This window comes from Elephantulus edwardii, unplaced genomic scaffold, assembly GCF_000299155.1.
Source record: "Elephantulus edwardii isolate Elephantulus edwardi_28Jun2011 unplaced genomic scaffold, EleEdw1.0 scaffold00008, whole genome shotgun sequence".
Taxonomy (NCBI): Eukaryota; Metazoa; Chordata; class Mammalia; order Macroscelidea; family Macroscelididae; genus Elephantulus; species Elephantulus edwardii.
Window position 1 is genome coordinate 398,905 of NW_006399758.1, and position 19,947 is coordinate 418,851.

At 40.3% G+C, this 19,947-nt stretch overlaps 1 protein-coding gene across 1 annotated transcript in view; it reads right to left on the bottom strand.

The window, feature by feature from the left end:
- Positions 1-19,947, bottom strand: part of SPIDR (scaffolding protein involved in DNA repair) — a 404,690-nt gene that overhangs the window by 12,555 nt on the left and 372,188 nt on the right. Inside the window, exons 15-19 of the mRNA XM_006880525.1 lie at positions 18,808-18,895; positions 17,752-17,895; positions 17,608-17,667; positions 14,573-14,783; positions 13,782-13,934 (exon numbers count right to left, since the gene is read on the bottom strand). Coding sequence (XP_006880587.1) covers positions 13,782-13,934; positions 14,573-14,783; positions 17,608-17,667; positions 17,752-17,895; positions 18,808-18,895 — 656 coding nt within the window. The remainder of the gene's footprint in view (positions 1-13,781; positions 13,935-14,572; positions 14,784-17,607; positions 17,668-17,751; positions 17,896-18,807; positions 18,896-19,947) is intronic.

Here is a 19,947-nt window from a genome sequence, read left to right on the forward strand (position 1 = left end):
TGTGCAAAGAGTTGGAGTTAGAAAATAAAAAAGGAAAACACGTGACATTTCTCAAGCTGGAAAAATGGAAAAACATATTTCAGTCTTGAGTTGAAACACTAATGAATGTACTATAGGCATAATCTTGAATGCTTCAGGAAGCCTCAAAGAAAGATGGAAAGAATACAGAGGGAGTGTTCAAAAAAGAACTGGCCAATATAGAACCATTTCACTAAGTAGAATGTGAACCACTATTACTGGTAATGAAGGAACAAGTTCAAGCTGCATTGAAGAAATTGGCAAAAAACAAGGTTCCAGGAATTGATGGAATACCAATTGACCTGTTTCAACAAACAGATGCTGCCCTCAATGTGTTCACTAAATTGTGGCATGAAATTAGCCAGTCAGTTATCTGGCCAACTGACTGGAAGAGATCCATATATGTTCCCACTCCAAAAAATATGATTCAACAAAATTTGGAAATTACTAAACAACATCATTAATATCAAAACACAAGTAAAATCTGGCTGAAGATTGTTGTGGGCACCTCGATGGCACACAACAACAACACAGCACCTGGGATATTACTGCTGATGTCAGATGGATCCTGGCTGAAAGAAGAGAACATCAGAATGATGCCTATTTGTGTCTCATTAACTATGCAAAGGCACTTGACTGTGTGGATCATAACAAATTATGACTCACATTGAAAAGAATGGGAATCCCAGAACACACTTAATTGTGCTCATGTGAAACCTATACGTAGACCAAGAAGTTGTTTTATAAACATAGTAAGGGAACACTGCACAGTTTAGTATCAATAAAGCCATGCATCAGATCTGTATCTTTCCCCCCATACCTATTTAATCAGTTTGTTGTTGTTATGTGCCATCGAGTCGCCTGCAACTCATAGCAGACCCTATGTACAATAGCCCTAAACCCTGCTCTATCCTGTGCTAATCTCACTGTCTCTGACACACCTGCCCCCAATCCACCTCATAGAGGATCTTATTCTTCTCCGCTGTCCCTCCACTCTCCCAAACATGACATCCTTCTCCAAGGATTGGTCCCTCCTTGAAACACGTCCAAAGTATGTCAGATGAAGCTTCAGAATAGACTGAGCAAATAAGTAGAGAAGCTGGACTTTATAAAGAGGAATATGGCATCAGAATTGGAGAAAATCTTATCAACAATCTGAATTATGCACATGACACAACCTTGCTTGCTGAAAGTGAAGAGGACTTGAAATGCTTAGTGCTTAACATCAAAGAAAACAACCTTCAAAACAGATTTCATCTCAACATCAAAAAACCAAAATCTTCACCACTGGACCAACAGGCAATATCATGATGTTACTATTGTTGTTAGGTGCTGTCAAGTCAAGTACGACTGACAACAATCCTATGAACAGCCGATCTAAACCCTGCCCTATTCTGTACCATACTCATCATCTCTAACACACTACATCCCAATGCTGAAGCTACCATGTCATTCTCACAGTAGGTCTTCCTCTCCTTCACTGACCCTCCATTGCAAGAAGTACCATATGAACAAGGGAGTTTTCATGGTAGTGATAAGAACTTGCACTGCAATTCCAAAGGCACACAGCTCAAAATCACCTGCTGCTCCACGGGAGGATGGACAGTCTCCTCCCATGTGATCTGCTGTCTCTGAAAACCCACTGGATGGTCAGCTATGGGTTAGTTCTGACTTTATGGTTGTTGTTGTTATGTGTCACCGAGTTGCCTGCAACTCATAGTGACCCTATGTGCAACAGCCCTAAACCCTGCTCTATGCCAATCTTATTGTCTCTGACACACTTACCCCCATTACCCTAGTCCCTGAATCAATCCATCTCACTGAGAGTCTTCCTGTCCTGTGCTGTCCCTCAACCCTTCCAATGTGATATCCCTCTCCAAGGACTGGTCTCACCTTGTAACATGTCCAAAGTATGTCAGACAAAGCTTCAGAATCCTTGCCTCCAAGGAGCAGCCTTTTCTAACCCTCTCTAGGACAAACTTGTTTGTTCTCCTAGTAGTCCATTCAATATTCTTTGTATTTCATGAAATTTTTCAGTGTCAACTGATTGTTTTTGGTATAGCAATCGATGTATTCCTTCCATCTTCTTTCAATACTTCCTGGATCATACAAGATTTTACCAATAGCATCTCTCAGTATTGCAATTCTTGGTTTTAATTTGTTTTTAAATTATCTCAGCTTGGGAAATGCCAAATGAGTTCTTCCCTTTCTATTGTCTGACTGCAGCTCTTTGCCCATTTTGTTAAAATATTTTATCTTGTTGAGCTGCCCTTTGAAACTTTCTGTTTAGTTCTTTTACTTTGGTGTCTCTTCCTTTTGTTTGGCTTCTCAACATGCTAATGCTATTTTCATATATTCTGACATTAATTTTTTTCTCTTTTTCCTCCCCATTTTTAATGATCCTTTGCTCTTTTCATGAATGACATCTTTGATGCCCTCCCACAGTTTCTCTGGTCTTCAAATTATTGGTGTTCAATGCCTCAAATCTGGTCTTGAGATGGTTTTTAATTACAATGAGATAGACCTGAGATTGTATTATGGTTCCTGTGACTAGTTTTAATTTTCTTCAGCTTCAATAAAGACTTGTACATGAGTAACTAACTGATGGTCTGTTCCACAATCAACACCTGATCTGTTTTTTTATTGCTGATATTATGCTTCTCCAATGATTCTTTCCACAAATAGAATCAATCTGATTTCTGTGCAGTCCATCAGGTGAGATCCATGTGTAAAGTTTCCATTTGTGTGTTTTTTAACAAAAGTTATTTGCTATGAATAAATCATTGCTATTGTTTTTGGGAGCTACTGAGTTGTCACCCTATGACCTACAGATCTGAGCTCTATCCTATCTTGTGCCATCGTCACAATTTCTGACACACTCAAGCCCAATGTAGCAGTCACTGAGTCAATCCATCTGATTGAAGGGCTTCCTCTCTTTCACCACCTTTCACAAGCATGATGTCCCTCTCTAAGGAATAGCCTCTCTTAGTAACATGCCTGAAGTATGTGAAATGAAGTTTTATTATCGTTGCCTCCAAGAAACACTCTAGCTGCACTTTCTCCAAGACATATTTGTTCGTTCTCTGGCAGTCTATGTGATACTCAATACTCTTCTCCAAACGGCAGCTCAAAGACATCAATTCTTCTTGTCATCCTTATTCATTGTCCAGCTCTCAGAGACATACTAAGAGACTGAAAAGACCATGGCCTGAATGGTGCACCTAGTCTTCAAACTGTTATTACTGCTCCTCAATAATTTGGACAGGTTCCCAACTGCAGACTTTCCCAATGCAATATATCTCCTGATTTTCTGACTGCTAGTACCAAGGGTATTGATTGAGGATCTAAGCAAGAAGAAGTTGTTTACTTTTCCTCCATCTATCATGATGTTACCTTCATGCAGTGTCAATAATTTCTGTTTTCTTGATGTTGAGATGCAAGCCATATTGAAGGCTTTATTCTTTGATCGTCTGCAGTGTTTCAAGTCCTCACTTTCAGCAAACAAGGTTGTTATCATCTAAATAATGCAGGTTATTAAAAAGTCTTCCTTCAATCCTGATGCCACATTCTTCTTCATAAAGTCTGGCTCTTTAGGGAGCTCTAGTGGCCTAGTGGCAAGAAGCTGTACTACAATCCCAGAGGTACATGGTTCAAATCCACCAGATGCTCTGCCGGAGAAGGAGGGAAAATTTCCCTCCTGTACCAGTCAGATCTGATTTGACGGTACATGCACAATAAATAAATTTTTTTTAAAAAAAAGTCTGGCTCTTTAAAAACTTTGCTCAGCATACAGACCGAACTGATATGGAGAGAACATATAAGCCTGAAGCACACCAAATGGCAGCACCACGATAGAAGGAGAAGATATTGAGGTGGTTAACAATTTCAGCTTGCTCAGCTTCACAATCAACCATCTTGGCATCAGCAGTCAGGAAATCAAAAGAGGAGTGGAATTAGGGAAATATGCTGTCATGGACCTCTCCAAAGTGCTAAAGAGCAATGAGTCAGTCTAGAGACTAAGGTGCACCTGCTTCAGGCCATAGTCTTTGCAATTATTGCTATGCCTCAGGGAGCTAGACAGTGTCTAGGGATGACAGAATAAGAATCAATGTCTTTGAGTTGTGGGGTTGGAGAAGAGTATTGAATATACCCTGGATTACCAACAGAACAAACAAGTCTGTCCTGCAAAGAGTAAAACAAAGCTGCTCCTTGGAGGCAAGGATTTTGAAGCTCCGTCACACGTGGCTAGGAGCAACCAGTCCTTGGAGAAGGTCACCATGCTTGGAAGGGTGGAGTTTCAGAGCAAAAGAGGAAGACCTGGATGAAATGAATTGCCACAATAACTGGGCAATAGGGGTAGGTGTGCTTGAGAGCGTGAGAGCAGCTCAGGAGAGGGCAGAGTTCAGAGCTACTGTATATGGGGTCACTCTGAGTCACAGGTGACACAATGGTACGTACCAACAACACTGTTCCCTTGCTGTTTGGACAACTAGGTATTGGTTTTGCATGAGCATAATCAAGTGTTCTGGGATTTCTATTCTCAATGTTAGCTGTAATTTGTTATGATCCAAACAGTCAAATGCTTTTTCATGGTCAACAAAGCATAAAGACATTTCTTTACTTTCAGGACCCATTTGACATCAGCAATGATATGTCTGGTGCCACAGTTTCTTCTAAATTCTGCCTGAAATTCTGGCACCTCCCTCTCTATGTACTGTTGTAGTCATGCTTAAAAGGTCTTCAGCAGTATTTTGCTTGCACGTATTAATATTGTTTTATAATTTCTACATCCTGTTGGATCATCTTTCTTGGGAATGGGAACAAATATGGATCTCTTCCTGTCAGTCAGCCAGGAAACTGTCCTCCAATTTCCTGCCATAGAGTGATAAGCATGTGCAGAGCTGTTTCTATTAGCTGAAATTTTTCAGTTGGTATCCCATTGATTTCTAGGGCTTTATTTTTTGCCAGTGCCTTCAGTGTGGCTTCAACTTCTTCATTACCATTGACTCTTGTTCACATAGTACTTCCTGAAACTGTTTAGTATCAGTCAATTATTTTTGAAAGAGTGACTCTGTGTATTTCATCCATTCTTTGATGCTTCCTGAAGCATTCAAGATTTTGCCGATAGCATCCATCAGTATTGCAACTCAAGGCTTGAACTTGTTTTTCAGTTCTTTGCAGCTTGAGAAATGCCAAACAAGTTCTTCCCTTTTTTTCCTCCAATTCCATTTCTCTGCAATGCATTATAAAACTTTGCTTTGTCTTCTCTATCTGTCCTTTAAAATCTTTGGTTCAGTTGTTTTACTCTGTTTTGGCTCTTAAAGCTCTAGTGCAATTTTCAGATATCTTCTGACTATCCATTTTGTTTTGTTTTTTTTCTTTGCAATGACCTTTTGCTCTCTTCGTCGATGTGTCCATGATGTCATCCTGCAACTCATCTAGTCTTCAATCATTGGTGTTCAATGCTTCAAATGCATATTCTTAAGATGATTTTGAAATTCAGGTGAAATAGACTCAGGATCATATTTTGGTTCTTATGGACTTGTTTTAATTTTCTCCAGACTCAATTTGCACTTTCACATGAGTAATTGCTGGTCTGCTCCACAGTCAGCATCTGGCTTTGCTTTGACTGCTGATATTGAGCTTCTCCAAGCCAATGATTCCTTCCACAGATGTAGACATTCTAATTTCTGTGAAGTCCATCTAGTGGAGTTCATGGGTGATGTCAGTGCTACCAATTATAATTAATGCATTTTGACTGCACGTTTGGTCAATTTTGGACTGCAAAATTTTGTAGAAATTTTTAATTTCTTCCTCTTTGGCCTCAGCTGTAGAGGCATGCATTTGAGTATCAGTCATATTAATAGTTCTTCCTTGTAGCTGTATCGAAAATTTCCTGTCACTCACATACTTCAGTATGGATCTTGAAATGTACGTTTTAATTATGAAAGCAACATCATTCTTCTTATTCATTCCCAGCAGAGGAGATCATATGATTTTCTGATTCAAGGCAGCTTATGCTACCCAGCACTGCAACAAGAATAAGGTACTAATTAAGATGGGTGTGCATATATCTATTTGGGTGGCAACTCTGGTTTCTTTAGGGTATATTCCCAGTAGTGCAAATGCTGGGTCAAATAGTGGTTTTATTTCCATATTTTTGAGAAAGTGTCAGACTGCATTCCACAGTGGTTACACCAGTCTACACTCTCACCAACAGTGAATAAAGGTTCCAATTTCTCCACAACTTCATCAGTATTTGTTGTTTGTTACTCTTCTTCTTGTGTGTGTGTGTGTGTGTGTGTGTGTGTGTGTGTATGTGTGTACCGTCAAATCAGATCTGACTGGTACAGGAGGAGATTGTCCCTCCTTCCCCGGCAGAGCATCTGGTGGATTCGAATCATGCGCCTCTGGTATTTCAGTGCAGCTTCTTGCCACTAGGACACCAGAGCTCCCCTGGTTTGCTACTCTTTTGACCTTTGCTTTTGTTACTGGGGTGAGATGATATAGTTATTCTGATTTGCATCTCTGTTCGAGCTAGGGCTTTTGAACACTTCTTGTTCACCAAAGTAAAGAAATGGAAGCAACCCAAATATCCATCCACAAATGAATGGATAGAGAAGCTGTGGTCTATTCACACCATGGAATACTATGCAGACCTGAAAAACAAGACAATCATAAAATACTACACAACATGGTGACTCTGGAGGACATTATGCTGAGTCAAAGATCTCAGTCACAAAAGGATAAGTACTGCATAATGCGACTATTATAAAACAGGACTGATACGGGTTTTGGAAGAAAACTAAGAAAAAAGGCATAAATAATAAACACTGCACTGGAACAGATGAAGGAAATAACTGTTTAAAAGGAATATATGATTAAGCATTATTTTCACGACCACAGTCCAGAATAAGAGATGCATAGCAAAGTGGATGGGAGAGGGGAGGGAGGATATTATGCAACAATGAATGAATATATATATATATTTTTAAAGAAAAGCAAACTGGGGTTGGGGTAGGAAGGAAAACATGCACCATGAATGAATGGATATTGAAGTTTTCTGTAAATTTTAATTAAAATCACAATTAAAATATTTAAAAAACTAAGAAAAAGGTAAATAACCCAATCAAAAAATGGGCATGGGCTATGAACAGATGCTTCATCAAAGAAGACACTAAGATGGCAAACAAACACATTGAAGAATGTTCAAAATCCTTAGCTGTCAGAAATATACAAATCAAAACAACTATGTGATATCATCTCACCTCAGCAATAATAGGACAGCAAAAACAAATGCTGGTAAGGTTGTGGAGAGACTGGAACTCTTATTCGCTGCTGGAATGTAAAATAGTACAACCACTGTGGAAAGTGGCCTGGCACTTTCTTAAAAAGTTTGAAAGAGAAATACCATTTAACCCAGCAATTCCAATGCTGGGAATATAAAGAAATCAGAACTGGGACTCAAACAGATGTATGCACAACTATGTTTATTGCTGCATTATTCACAATAGCAAAGAGATGGAAGCAATTATTTTTTTTCTGGTACAGTGATTCTGTGTATTCTCTCCATCTTCTTTTGATACTTTCTGGGTCATTAAATACATTGCCCACAGTAAGTTTCAATATTGTGACTTGAAGATTAAATTTACTTTTCAGTTCTCTCAGCTTGAGAAAAACAGCGTGAGTTCCTCCCTTTCGAGTTTCCAATTCCAGCTCTCTCCACTTTCCATTATAAGACTTTGTTTTGCTCTCCTGAGCTGCCCACTGAAATCTGTTCAGCTCCTCACTTTGGCATATTTTCCTTTTGTTTTGGTTTCTCGACACTCCAGAGAAATTTTTAGAATTTCTTCTGACATCCATTTCAATTTTTTCTTTCTCCTCAGTTTCTGTAATGACCTTTGGCTTTCTTTATGGATGATATTCTTGATATCATCCTACCACTCATCAGGTCATTGGTGTTCAGTGCTTCAAATCTATTCCTAAGATGATCTTGAAATTCAGATGGAATTTATTCAAGATCTTATCTTTGTTCCTGTGGACTTATTTTAGTTTTCTTTGGCCTCAATTTGAACATTCCTTTGAGTAACCGATGGTCTGACCCACAGTCTGCCCCTGGCCTACTTTTTACTGCTGATATTTAACTTCTCCAATGATTTCTTCTGCAAATGTAATCAGTCAGTGTCCTATCAGGTGAGATCCAGGTATACAGTCATCATTTGTGTCTTTAAAAAAAGGTATTTGCAATGAATAAATCATTATAAATACAAAATGTTATCCTTCTATTTCCAACCTCGTTTCTATCACCAAGCCCATATTTTCCAACTACTATCCCTTCTTCACTGTTTCTCACTTTTGCATTCCAGTCACCAATTATCAATAATGCATCTTGATTGCATGTCTGGTAAATTTCAGACTGCAAGATTTCATAAAAATTCTGAAATCTGCTCCCATTCCCAAGAAACTTGATCCAACTGAATGTGGAAACTACTGAACAATATCATTAATAACATATGCAAGCAAGATTATTAAAAAAAACCCAACAATTAGAATAGTACATAGATTGGGAACTGCAAGTTCAAGCAGGATTTAGAAGAGGCAGTGATACCAGGGATATCTTTGCTAATGTCAGATGGAACTTGGCTGACAGTGAAGAATACCAGAAGAGTATCTACTTGTGTTTTATTGACTGCATGCAAAGGCATTTGACTATGTGGATCATAACAGGTTGTGGATGACACTGAGAAGACTGGGAATCCCAGAGCACTTAACTGTGCTCATGCAAAACCTCTACTTAGACCAGGAGGCTGTTGTGTGAACAAAGCAAGAGAACACTGCATGGCTTAAAATTAAGAAGGAAAGGTTGTATTCTCTCTTCATACCTATCTAATCTGTACGGTGAGCAAATTATTCGAGAAGCTGGACCCTGTGAAGAGCAATGTGGCATCAGGATTGGAGGGATATTCATCAGTAATTTTTGTTACACAGATGACACAACCCTGGTTACTGAAAGTGAGAAGTACCTGAAGCACTTGTTGACGATCAAGGAATGCAGCATCAATATGGACTGCATCTCAATGTCAAGAAAAAAAAGATTCTTACCACTGGATTAATAGATAACATCACGATGGATAGAGAAGTGACTGACACTTTCAACTTCATCTTAACAAGGAGATTCATTGCACTGGGAAAATCTGCAGTTCAGGAACACTACTGAGGAGTAATGATGTCAGTTTGAGAACTAAGGTGCATTTGATACAGGCCATGGTTTTTCTGATCACGTACTATGCACCTGAGAGCTGGACAGTGAATTTAGATGACAGAAGAATTTATGCCTTTGAGCTGTGGTGTTTGAGAGGAGGACTGAACATTCTACGGACTGCCAAAAGAATAATCAAATAGTCTGGCACCAGTGTGCTCTTAGGAGGCAAGAATGTTGAGGCTTTGCCTCACATACTTTGGGCATGTTGCTAGGAGAGGCTGTCCTTGGAGAGAAAAGTAATGCTGGGAAAAGTGGAAGGTTGGCAAAGGAGAGGCAGACCCTTGACCAGATGATTGACACGGTGGTTGCTGCACAAAGTGTGAGGTGGTACAGCCTAGAACGGGGTTCAGATCCTTTGTTCATAGGGTCGCTAAGAGTTGCACTCTACTTGATAGCACCTAACAACACACACCCGAGATATAAAGTAATTGGCAACATGCCAATCACACCCCAATAAATGAACTGACAGATGGGTGTTGTACCTCTAAAAGCAAATCGTAAATACTACCAAGTATACAAGACATCCTTTTCAGACCGCAGCTGAGACCCATGGTGGTTTAGCAGGGTGTGGTCCTGGATGGGGGTATTGGCACAGACAGTGGCTCAGCTGGATCTCTAGAACGGTTTTTAGCACAGGCCAGAGGGTAGCTAGGCCCAAGGGTCTGAAGGCACCAGGGAGGGCCTTGCCTGCCTTCCTCATTACCCATGGACCTCTGCTTTGGTGGTTAAGACCTTAGCGGAGCCACAGCTGCTCTCACCATTGCCTGTACACCTTTGCCCTAGGCCAAACAATACCAGTGACAACAACATAATACATAAACTTCTGCCTGTCATATATGTTACACATAATGTTCTTAGTTTCCTTATTGCAATTAATAATATAAACATGTCTTTTTTTAATAATATAAACATTCTATTGTAAGGAGAGACAGATCCTTCGAGAGGGATGTCATGCTTGGTAAGGTGGAGGGACAGCGCAGGAGGGGAAGACCCTCTATGAGGTGGACTGACTCAGTGACTGGGATAATCAGGATGGGTGTGTCAGACACCATGCGACTGGCACAGGTTAGAGCAGGGTTTAGGGCTGTTGTACATAGGGTCGCTATGAGTCGCAAATGACTCGATGGCACATAACAACAACAACATTGTAATTAATAATATAAATATGTCACTTGCACATTTCTTTATTCAGCCAGAAGGCTGCAACTTAGTGATGTATAAGAGGGAGGCATGTAGAAAAGAACAAGGTGGGAGATGTATGAGTGATGCAGAGACAGCGAGTCTGCCACAGGATACCAGTCACACCACCACAGTGAAGAAGATTCCTAAGCGTGCAGCAGTGAGATGCGAACTCAGCTTGAGGCATCAGGGAAGGAACCATGCAGGATGGGGCCTGAGATGATCTGTAGACCAGGAGGTAAGGGAGGCTGCTGAGGGCAGCAGCAAGTGCAGCCCATGTACCAGGAATGGCCAACTGTGCTGGATTTGCTGAATATTTTCTAGCACTGGCATGTCCATAGGGAGTTACACTCTAAGGGAAATGTGGCGCTTCACTGGTGGTTTGAATCTACCACTGGCTTTTGGGGGTGAAAATGGACAATCTCCTCCTGTATTAATTTACTGCCTCCAAAAACCCCTGGAGAGGCAGCTATGAGTTGGCTCCTGCAACAACATATGTGAATGCTTGTGTGTGTGTGTGTGTGTGTGTGGCACATAATTTCACACACACAGTTATCTTGGAAGAGAATCTACCAAAAAAACCTGAAAGCAGGGGACTGAGGTGGGGAGATACTGTTGGAAAGAAGAATTCAAGATAATCAACTAACTGTACCAGCAAAACTCAGACTAGCCTTTGCTCAAAGTACTGAAATGATAAGTTTGAAGAGATAGCAAGATAGGACTTGAGTTTCTGGAAAAATCAAACAGCTATCCTTTTCACTTTTGCAGCAATGAATTTAATTTCCAACAGAACAAACATAAGACAATTCATTTGAAGAGGATAAAACAGTATTATGAAAACTAAGTAGGCTTGTTTTATTAAAATGTCTTCATACAATGCATCCTTGAATGACTTCTTAAAAATGAGAATAAAAGATCTTCATTTTTAAAAAGCTACCACAACTAATGGCATTATCCTTGCAAATTTAACCAAAAAGTGGGTCAAGGGGATGAAAAGGAAAGTCAATAGTGAGTTATAATCCATGGTAATGAGGCCTTCAAGGAAGACAGAGGCGTAGGAGGGGGTGGGGTTGGGGCAAAGAAGCAGGAGGAGGGCGGGGCCTATGCATAGGGACAGGTTTGGATGGGGTAAGGTTCGGGTGAGGAAGCAGGAGGAGGGCTGGTTCTGTGCATGGGGACAGAGCTGAGGCAGGCCTTGGCTCCTCCCAGGTGCTTGAGCTCAGTAGTGCAGAGATCACAACAGGACTTGCTGACAAACTAGTTAGATCAATTAATAAAAGTTAGACATACATCATATCAAAGCTTCTCCTCCCCCCAGGATATATGTGGTTGTTAATTAAATTTACAATTATACGAACTTAAGCAATTTCCCTCCAATTAGGTTACAAATTGAGAAGAGGGTTGAGAAAGGAATTTCATGACTTCCCTTATGACTTCCCTTATTAAACTGAACTGCAGGATGGCTTGGAAGCATACATAAACTATTAGTATGTATTGGAAGGAGAAGAATTTTCAAAATTGTGACATTCCATCAGTCAGCCCCAGTTTGCTTTTAAAAACCTTTATGTTACTTATGTTTATGCAACATGTTTCTAACATGTTGCAGTCGGATCTGGGAAAGGCTTATCACTTACTAAACTATCACACAGCTAAGCAGCCATCCCCTTCAGGCCCTGCGGGCCCTCACTGAACATTTCCCTTGTAACCTTTTAACTCTTTCTTACACTTTCTCTCCACACTCAATTTCCTGACTGAAAGAAGAAGTTGGGGCCCAGAATTTTTTTCTTGAAGGAGAGAGTCCATCCTGCTCCCAGCTGCTGTGGGCTTGGAGGGAAAGTAGCAGCAAGCTCAGGGGTGCAGCAGCATGGGTCCTCCTGAGACAGGTAGTGCCCCACTGTGCACCCTGGGGCGGGGTGCAGGACCAGGCCTGCCCAATGGGTCTAAGCTTGTCCAGTGAAGGAGCTGCAGCTGGGGCCTGAAGTACAGGGCAGGAGGCGCCTGACCAGGAGAGAGAGGATGCCCAACTGATGGGGGCAGGTGTGGAAAGGAGGGAAAGGACAGGCTTACTGCCATTGACTCTGCCAGGGATTTGATGACTTGGTGACTACAGCAAATGGCCCCTTAAGGGCATCTGGACAGTCACTATATTCTCCACCTGCAGAGTGGACACCCCAGAACCCAAAGAGAAGCCCAACACAATGAGTGATCCTCCAGCACACTCCCTGAAATTAGACATGAGTGTGGGCCTGGCATGCTGACCTCCTTCCTCTGTCTCAGGACCACTCCAAGGTCTGGGATCTGGGTTCTGCACTTCCACTCAACCCACTTTCACCCCAGGCCTGATCACTCATTCCCCGCAGGTTACATACAAATTTGTCAAGGACATCTGGTGGTTGCAGTGCACTTTAGTTTGTGACACATGTGAAAGAATTCAGATTCATACCAAAGATTAGAGAGTTAATCATGTTTTCTGGGAAAGTCAAGCATCATTACTTTTAAAATAAGTGTTAGTATGGTAGTATTAATATTTATTATTGTGGCTAAAATAATAACTTTGTATAATTATTAACTTTTTATAGGCTCATACGAGCATGACTGCATCAGTCCTCTGCACCTGCCCCACAGGGCTCCTGTATTCCCACTGGATGCTGAGTCCACCTGCTGGGAGCTGGCACACAGCCCTGAGGTAGAAGGCTCTGGCACTGTCTTCTGGCTCCACCCTCAGTTCTGACCTCCCACCTAACTCAGCCACAGCTCAGCTTTCAGGACTGCATAGGGCAAGAAGCAAGCAGCTGCTCAGAGTTTTCAGTGTGGACATAAGGGAAGTACCTGCAGTCAGTAGCACTGCCCCTGGAGCCACCAGCAGAGACCACCTCAGTCAAACAGTATTTAATAAAAAAGAAAGAAAGGAAAGAAAGAAAGAAAGGAAAGAAAGAAAGAAAGAAAGGAAAGAAAGGAAAGAAAGGAAAGAAAGGAAAGAAAGGAAAGAAAGGAAAGAAAGGAAAGAAAGGAAGAAAGAAAGAAAGAAAGAAAGAAAGAAAGAAAGAAAGAAAGAAAGAAAGAAAGAAAGAAAGAAAAATCTGTGGAGCACAACTCTACTGTGGTGGGGTCACCACAAGTCAGAGTCAAGTGTACTGCGGTCAGGGTGTGAGATGGACTGGAAGCACCAACAAAGTCCACTTCTGACTTGTTCCTTAGGGTACCCAAGGTCAGAAATGCACCAGAAAGACTTTTTGAACAAATGAGTAGATAAGTCCATATTAACTCTAAAATGAACATTTGAGGAAATGTAAATGCCATCTCCAACAAAATGATCACCCACCTTGAACACTGCAAAGGGAGTACTCTTGAGTTCTGGAGCTCAGTTCATCCAGCATCACTGGCCCCGTCAGGTCAGAAGCACAAGCACCAGAAGCCACGCTCAGAGGAGGCTTTGGAAGTAAGAGGACGCTGCGTTCCACACAAACAATATGGCCTGCCAACAGAGACAGCTGGGATTACCACTGGGCGGAAGAAATGCAACTTCTCCTGTGGTAATACCATCACCTTTGCCAGCATCCCACCAGTCACACAGAAGATGTGTGTGGGCCTGGGCAAACCTTCTTTCTCCAAATCCAGGTTCTGTGAGACAACATAGCAGTGGGTGGATTTTATGATAAGTGATGTATATCTCATGACAATTTAAAAAATAAAATTAAAAATAATTGTGCTTTGATTTCAAGTAAAATGGACTGATTGATCCAAGCTTATGCATTTTAATGTATAAATGTTATGATGCTGATTTTAAAGAGTGATCTTTTAGGTCATTTCAGGGTTTCTGCACCAGGCAGGTGTGGACATCAATCAGATAGTTTTTGTGTAAGTGGGGGTATCAACTCCATGGTGAGGTACCAGTTCTGGCAAGGTGACTTGTTCCAATATCTGGCTGTCATGGAGCCAAGGGAAGCCAAAAGGCTGGTGCCTCTTCCCTTGTTAGCCTAAGAGGCTGTGCCCATGATGGGATTTATGGAGTAATTCCAGAGTAAGGCAGAGGCTTCCAGGATTGACAAGAGGCATTTTATGGGGATCAATAATTGCCATTAGATCAGCGTCTTCAGGAGTAGGAAAGCAAACCTCGATCTTGCAAAGCGTCCCTGAAGAGGATGTTGTGAGGGGCAGCCACAGTGAGTGCTTCCAGGACTTCTGGGCCCAACACACATGAGGGGGTCACGCAGATGGACACTGTCCTGGGGAGATCAGAACAACTCTCATCCTTCCTTTGCAGGGTGGTGTCAGTCACTACCAGCCAAATCTCCCTTGGTTGCATAAGAAGGAAACTCTTGAGCTACAATTTTAAGACAAATAAAGTCCATTAAACAATGTATATGAACTTTATATATAAGCCAGTATAAAATAAAAACCATTAACTTAATAGCTCTCCTTGTAACAAAAAAAGGTAACATAAAAATCTTTCATCTTTATTAGTAACTAAACTTTTAGAAGCACTTTAACACATACTTTTAAACAAGGGTTTTTAAAATAGGCTTTTATTTCAAACCAGTAACCTATAATGATTAACATAAACTGTACCACAGGGCACCATGGGCTCAACCCTACTAAGTCTTGTAGGTATGCAATCCTACCCTGCCCTTGGACTACTCCATATGTCAAATTCAAATGTGATCCCTTATTTTTTTCTTTTTAAAGACTTCTGATTTGTTGCCAGATCTCATCAAGTCAACTAGGACTCCTAGCAACCCTAGGAGCAACAGATTCGAGCCTTGCCCTATCCTGTGCCATCCTTGGTTCCCACTGTGCTAATTCTTCTTGTTGAGGGTCTCCCTCTGCTTTTTCTGAAAATATACCTTTTCCCAGCATGATGTCTTCTTCCAAGGACTGGATGTTCCTGACAACGTGACCAAAGTATGTGAGATGAAGTTTCACCATCTTTCCTTCTAAGGAGCAATCTGGTTGCCCTTCATCCAACAGAGATTTGTTTGTTCTTCTGATATTCTATGGTGTCATACTCTACAACACTATGACAATTCAAATACATCCATTTTCCTTCCATCTTCTTGATTCACTGTCAACTTTCAGATGCAAAAAAAGCAACTGGAAATACCATGGCTTGGATCAAGGCACCTAAGGCTTAAGACTGACATCATCTATGCTTTCCAGCACCTTAAAGAGGCTAATTACAGCACATTTGTAATACTTCTTTTGATTGCTTGACTGTTGTTACAATGAGTCTTCATTGTGGATTCAAGTAAAACGAAATCATTCACGACTTCTATCTTTTCTCCATCTACCATGATGTTGCCTATTGATTCAGGGGTGAGGGCATTTCTGGCCTATGCAGGAGGAATGCATTGCTTTCTTCCTCCTTATCTAATCCTTATGTATGTAGAATGTTCACTTCCACCCTGTTTTCTGTGGTGCACAGGCATTCTTTATTCCTGCTGAGTGTGTATTTCCTGAATGTTAGGAATATTTTACAGTGAGTTTCACATTTGTATAGTGTCATGGATAAAGCAGATGACAAACATTTATGGAATCTAACAATTTTCCCCACTCCTCATCTGTCAGTTTGCCATGCTGTCGTGGCTTCTATATTGTTATGACACTGGAAGCTATGCCACCAGTATTTCAAATACCAGCAGGGTCATCACTGTGGACAAATTTCAGCACAGTTTCCAGACTGAAAAACAAGGCTGATCACTCACTTCTGACATAAGATTTAACCACACTTTGTTTATCTTATTTTAGACTTAATGAACAGAACATCTTTACTTTATCCATATCACTTTAGTGGGCTAATAGTAAAGAATTGAGTTGCCAATGTAAAGACGTGCAATTCAAATCCACCTTGAGAGACTCTCCTCTGATGTGATTTACTGCCTTGGGAAATCAAGAGTCTATGGTGATGAAGAAGAAAGTTCAAGCTACTCTGAAGGAATTGGTAAAAAACAAAGCTTCAGGAATTGACATCATACCAATTGACATATTTCAACAAAGAGACGCTGATCTGGACGTGTTCACCAACATGTGCCAATAAATCTGGAGTATAACCACCTGGAAAACCGACTAGAAGGGGTCCATATTTGTTCCCATTTAAAAAAAAACAAACTGTGATCTGACAGTGTGGAAATTATAAAATATTTTCATTAATATCAACAGGCAAGCAAGATCCAGCTGAAAATTATCCAAAAATGACTGGAACAGTCCATCAACAGAGAACTGCCAGATGGGCTGTTTTTCTATACCTATTCCTTAGCACAGAGCTTGTAGCTGATGGATATACTTCATGTCTTTACTAGGTTTATTATCAAGGTAGCACTGAGTGTGCTTAAATGAGCTAGAGAATGCTTTTATAATTTATAAGATATTATCCTTCAATAAAACATGACACATAAACTTTGCAGACACCACTGCTCGAATCTGCAGTCTCATCTACCCTACTGGAACTCGGCCACAGTCAATCCCACTGTATACTGCAATATTTCCATTGCCAGTGAACCCCTAAGTCTGTCTCCTCTGAGCTGTTTGCAGATAAAGTTCCACAGACAGCAGAACTTTTATACTCCAAGTACTGAGGAGAAAGGATTTGGTTATAAATGTTTCTGCTTTCATGGAAACCCTATGTGTCACTTTACATGTCATAATGGTAGAACTGGTGGCAAGTCCACCCACAAGGAGAAATTTGATAGCAACTTCCTCCTGAAGAATACAGGTTCTGGCACCATGTCCCTGGCAAATGCTAGGTCCAAAACAAATAATTCCCTGATTCTCATCTGTACTTCTAAGACAGAATGGTTGGATAAGAAGCTGTGGCCATTAGCAATTTGGAAGAAAGCATGAACATTGTGAAAGCCATGCAGCATTTTTGGCCCAGGAATAAAATTGTGGAAAACTCTTATGTGCCCTGTTTATCAGATTTTCTCTTAACTACAAGATCATTGCTTTTACAATTCAGGATATCCCCCTGCTGCTCTCAATATGCTTGCAGCATCTTCTATGCATAGACTACAGCTGGGTTTCAGGTTTTTCCTTCTTCTCCTCCAGGCCTAGTTGGATTGTAGAATTAAGTTTATGATTATGAAATAGAAACTAAAGAAAAAAAAACCTATGACATTTTAAAGAACAACATATAAGATAGATTCAGAGATTACCTGTGGTCTTTGGTAAATTACTCTGCCATAGAAGGTGCAGCGCATGCCGAGACCACTAGCCTGGAAGGATGAGAAAGTCACATCATCAGCACATGTAGCCAAAGCAAAGGTATTTGTAGAACTTGTTAAGCACAGAGACATTACCTGAAGAATTTCCTTTAAACAGTGGCATACTGGAGGCTTATATAGTTTAGAAACTGGGTCCTCCTCAATTATATCAATTTGTCCCAAATTTGGATGAAGTGTGAGAATGTAACAGAAGTTTGGAGGAGGCATATCAGCTTGTACCTGTTTAAAATGAAGGCAAATGTAGCCTGTGAAAAATTATTAAAATTTACTTTTTAATAAGTACATATTTAATATATACACAAAGATGTCTAAAATCTCCGTAGAAGGCTATAGCTGAAACAGATGACAGTTTACCTCTGAGAAAAGAGCCTAGTGCCTGTGACCAGGTGCAGGAACTCTGTACTTTTAAATTTATTACCAATTTAAATTTGGTTTTAGCATTCTACTCTTCAGAGTATACTGAGGAAACCATTTAGAAATGACTTCCTCTTAAATTTTCCAGACACAGTCATTCTTGTCAGCTCCTCTGTGAGCAGTGAGTAGTGAAAGTTCCAGCTTTACACTTGCTGACACATCAGCCAGTGCATGAATAAGGCAGCTCTTAGGACCAGCTTTAGGAAAAAGCTCCAGGACAGAGGAACTACTAGACAACTTGATGGATAAGGCACGGGCAGAGAAGGAAGGACATAAACCATCTTAAACATGATGAGGAAGGGAAATGGGAATTCTTGGTCACCCTGTGTGTACATATTTGGTTAGCATTAGTTTCTACTGTAATTCGGCACTGTCAGTTTTAGGAATAACTGCACAGTGGTAGGGAAAACTTTGTCTTACTTTAATTGGATCCTAAAATCCTACTTGCTGTAACGATGTGGGGTGACTGTCAGTTTAAAATATCACACACTAACTTAAAAAAAAATCTGGTGTAGCAGAGTAGGGGCAGAGGAAGAGCGTGGGCTTTGGGATGAGAAAAGGCTGGGTCCAAGCTCAGTTCTGGGTCACAGTTGTGTGCTGCCGTGGAGAAAGAAATTTTGGTGGATTTCAAGTTCACTGAGGCTCAACAGGAACACACAGAGACTGTGTGGTGGTAGTGAGGAGAAAGAGGAGGGCAGGCCCCAAGTCCTGGCTTACCTCTTCACAGGGCTGACTTTGGCCAAGTGTCTTCTCAGGAATCACTGGAGGCCATATGGTGTCAATTAAACTGAAAAGCCCCACTGTCCTAGAACCAAAAAGATGACAGGTAGCCAAGTTATCTATCTCTATCATCAATTCTGCATTAGTACCTAGTCATCAATAAATTGGAGTGTCCTATGCTGAAAAGACACCTCAGGTTGAGGAACTATAAATACTAGAATCAGCAGCAATTTTGGTCTTCTCCCCAGATAGTCAGCATAAGATGTGTAGGCTACTCATGAATACAAGATGCACCTACATGATACAATGTTTCGTGGCATTCTGAACTGGGTCTCTGAAAGATATTAAAGGGCATAGCTGTTTATGATACACTATTGGATAAAAATATGGGTAATAAATAAATCTTTGTACACACACACACACACACACACACACACAAAACGATCTTGAATGATAGAACAATGCCATTAATGGCAATGTTGAGGGAATAAAAATGATACTTAATTTCTTCTTTGGCTTATGTATATTTCCTATATTTTTTTCCAGAAGAACATGCTTACTTATTCAATAAGAAAATTGTCTAAAATAAATACTACTTTTTGAACAGTTAAAGAAATGTTGAGAGATAAAAATTAAAGTATGACTCAGATTTTATTTTTTTAATTTTTTTATATTTTCTTATTTTAAAACATATAAACAAGCTCGCTACTGATACAATGATAAATATCTTATCGATGTAATAAAACAGAGTTTAAAAAAAAAGAATTTCATTCATCTGTAGTCAAGTGATTTTTTGACAGGGGTGCTAATTCTATTTGATGGGGAAAAATATTATCTAATATAAAAAGTGTTAGGCTAACTAGATTCCTACATGCATAAAAGTAAAATAGAACTCATCCTTTGTACCAAAACAAAAACAAGTTAAATATAGAGTAAGGATCCCAAAACGAAAAAGGTAAGTATAAAATTCTTAGAAGAAAATGAAGGAGCATTTCAGCTTAGATTTCAACAACAGCAACAACAACAAAAGTTCAAACAGTAAATGAAAAATAAATGAGACCTTGTAAAAATGAAAAATTTTTAATTAAAACACTACCAAGAAAGTTAAAAGATAAGCTATGTACTAGAAGGGCGTAC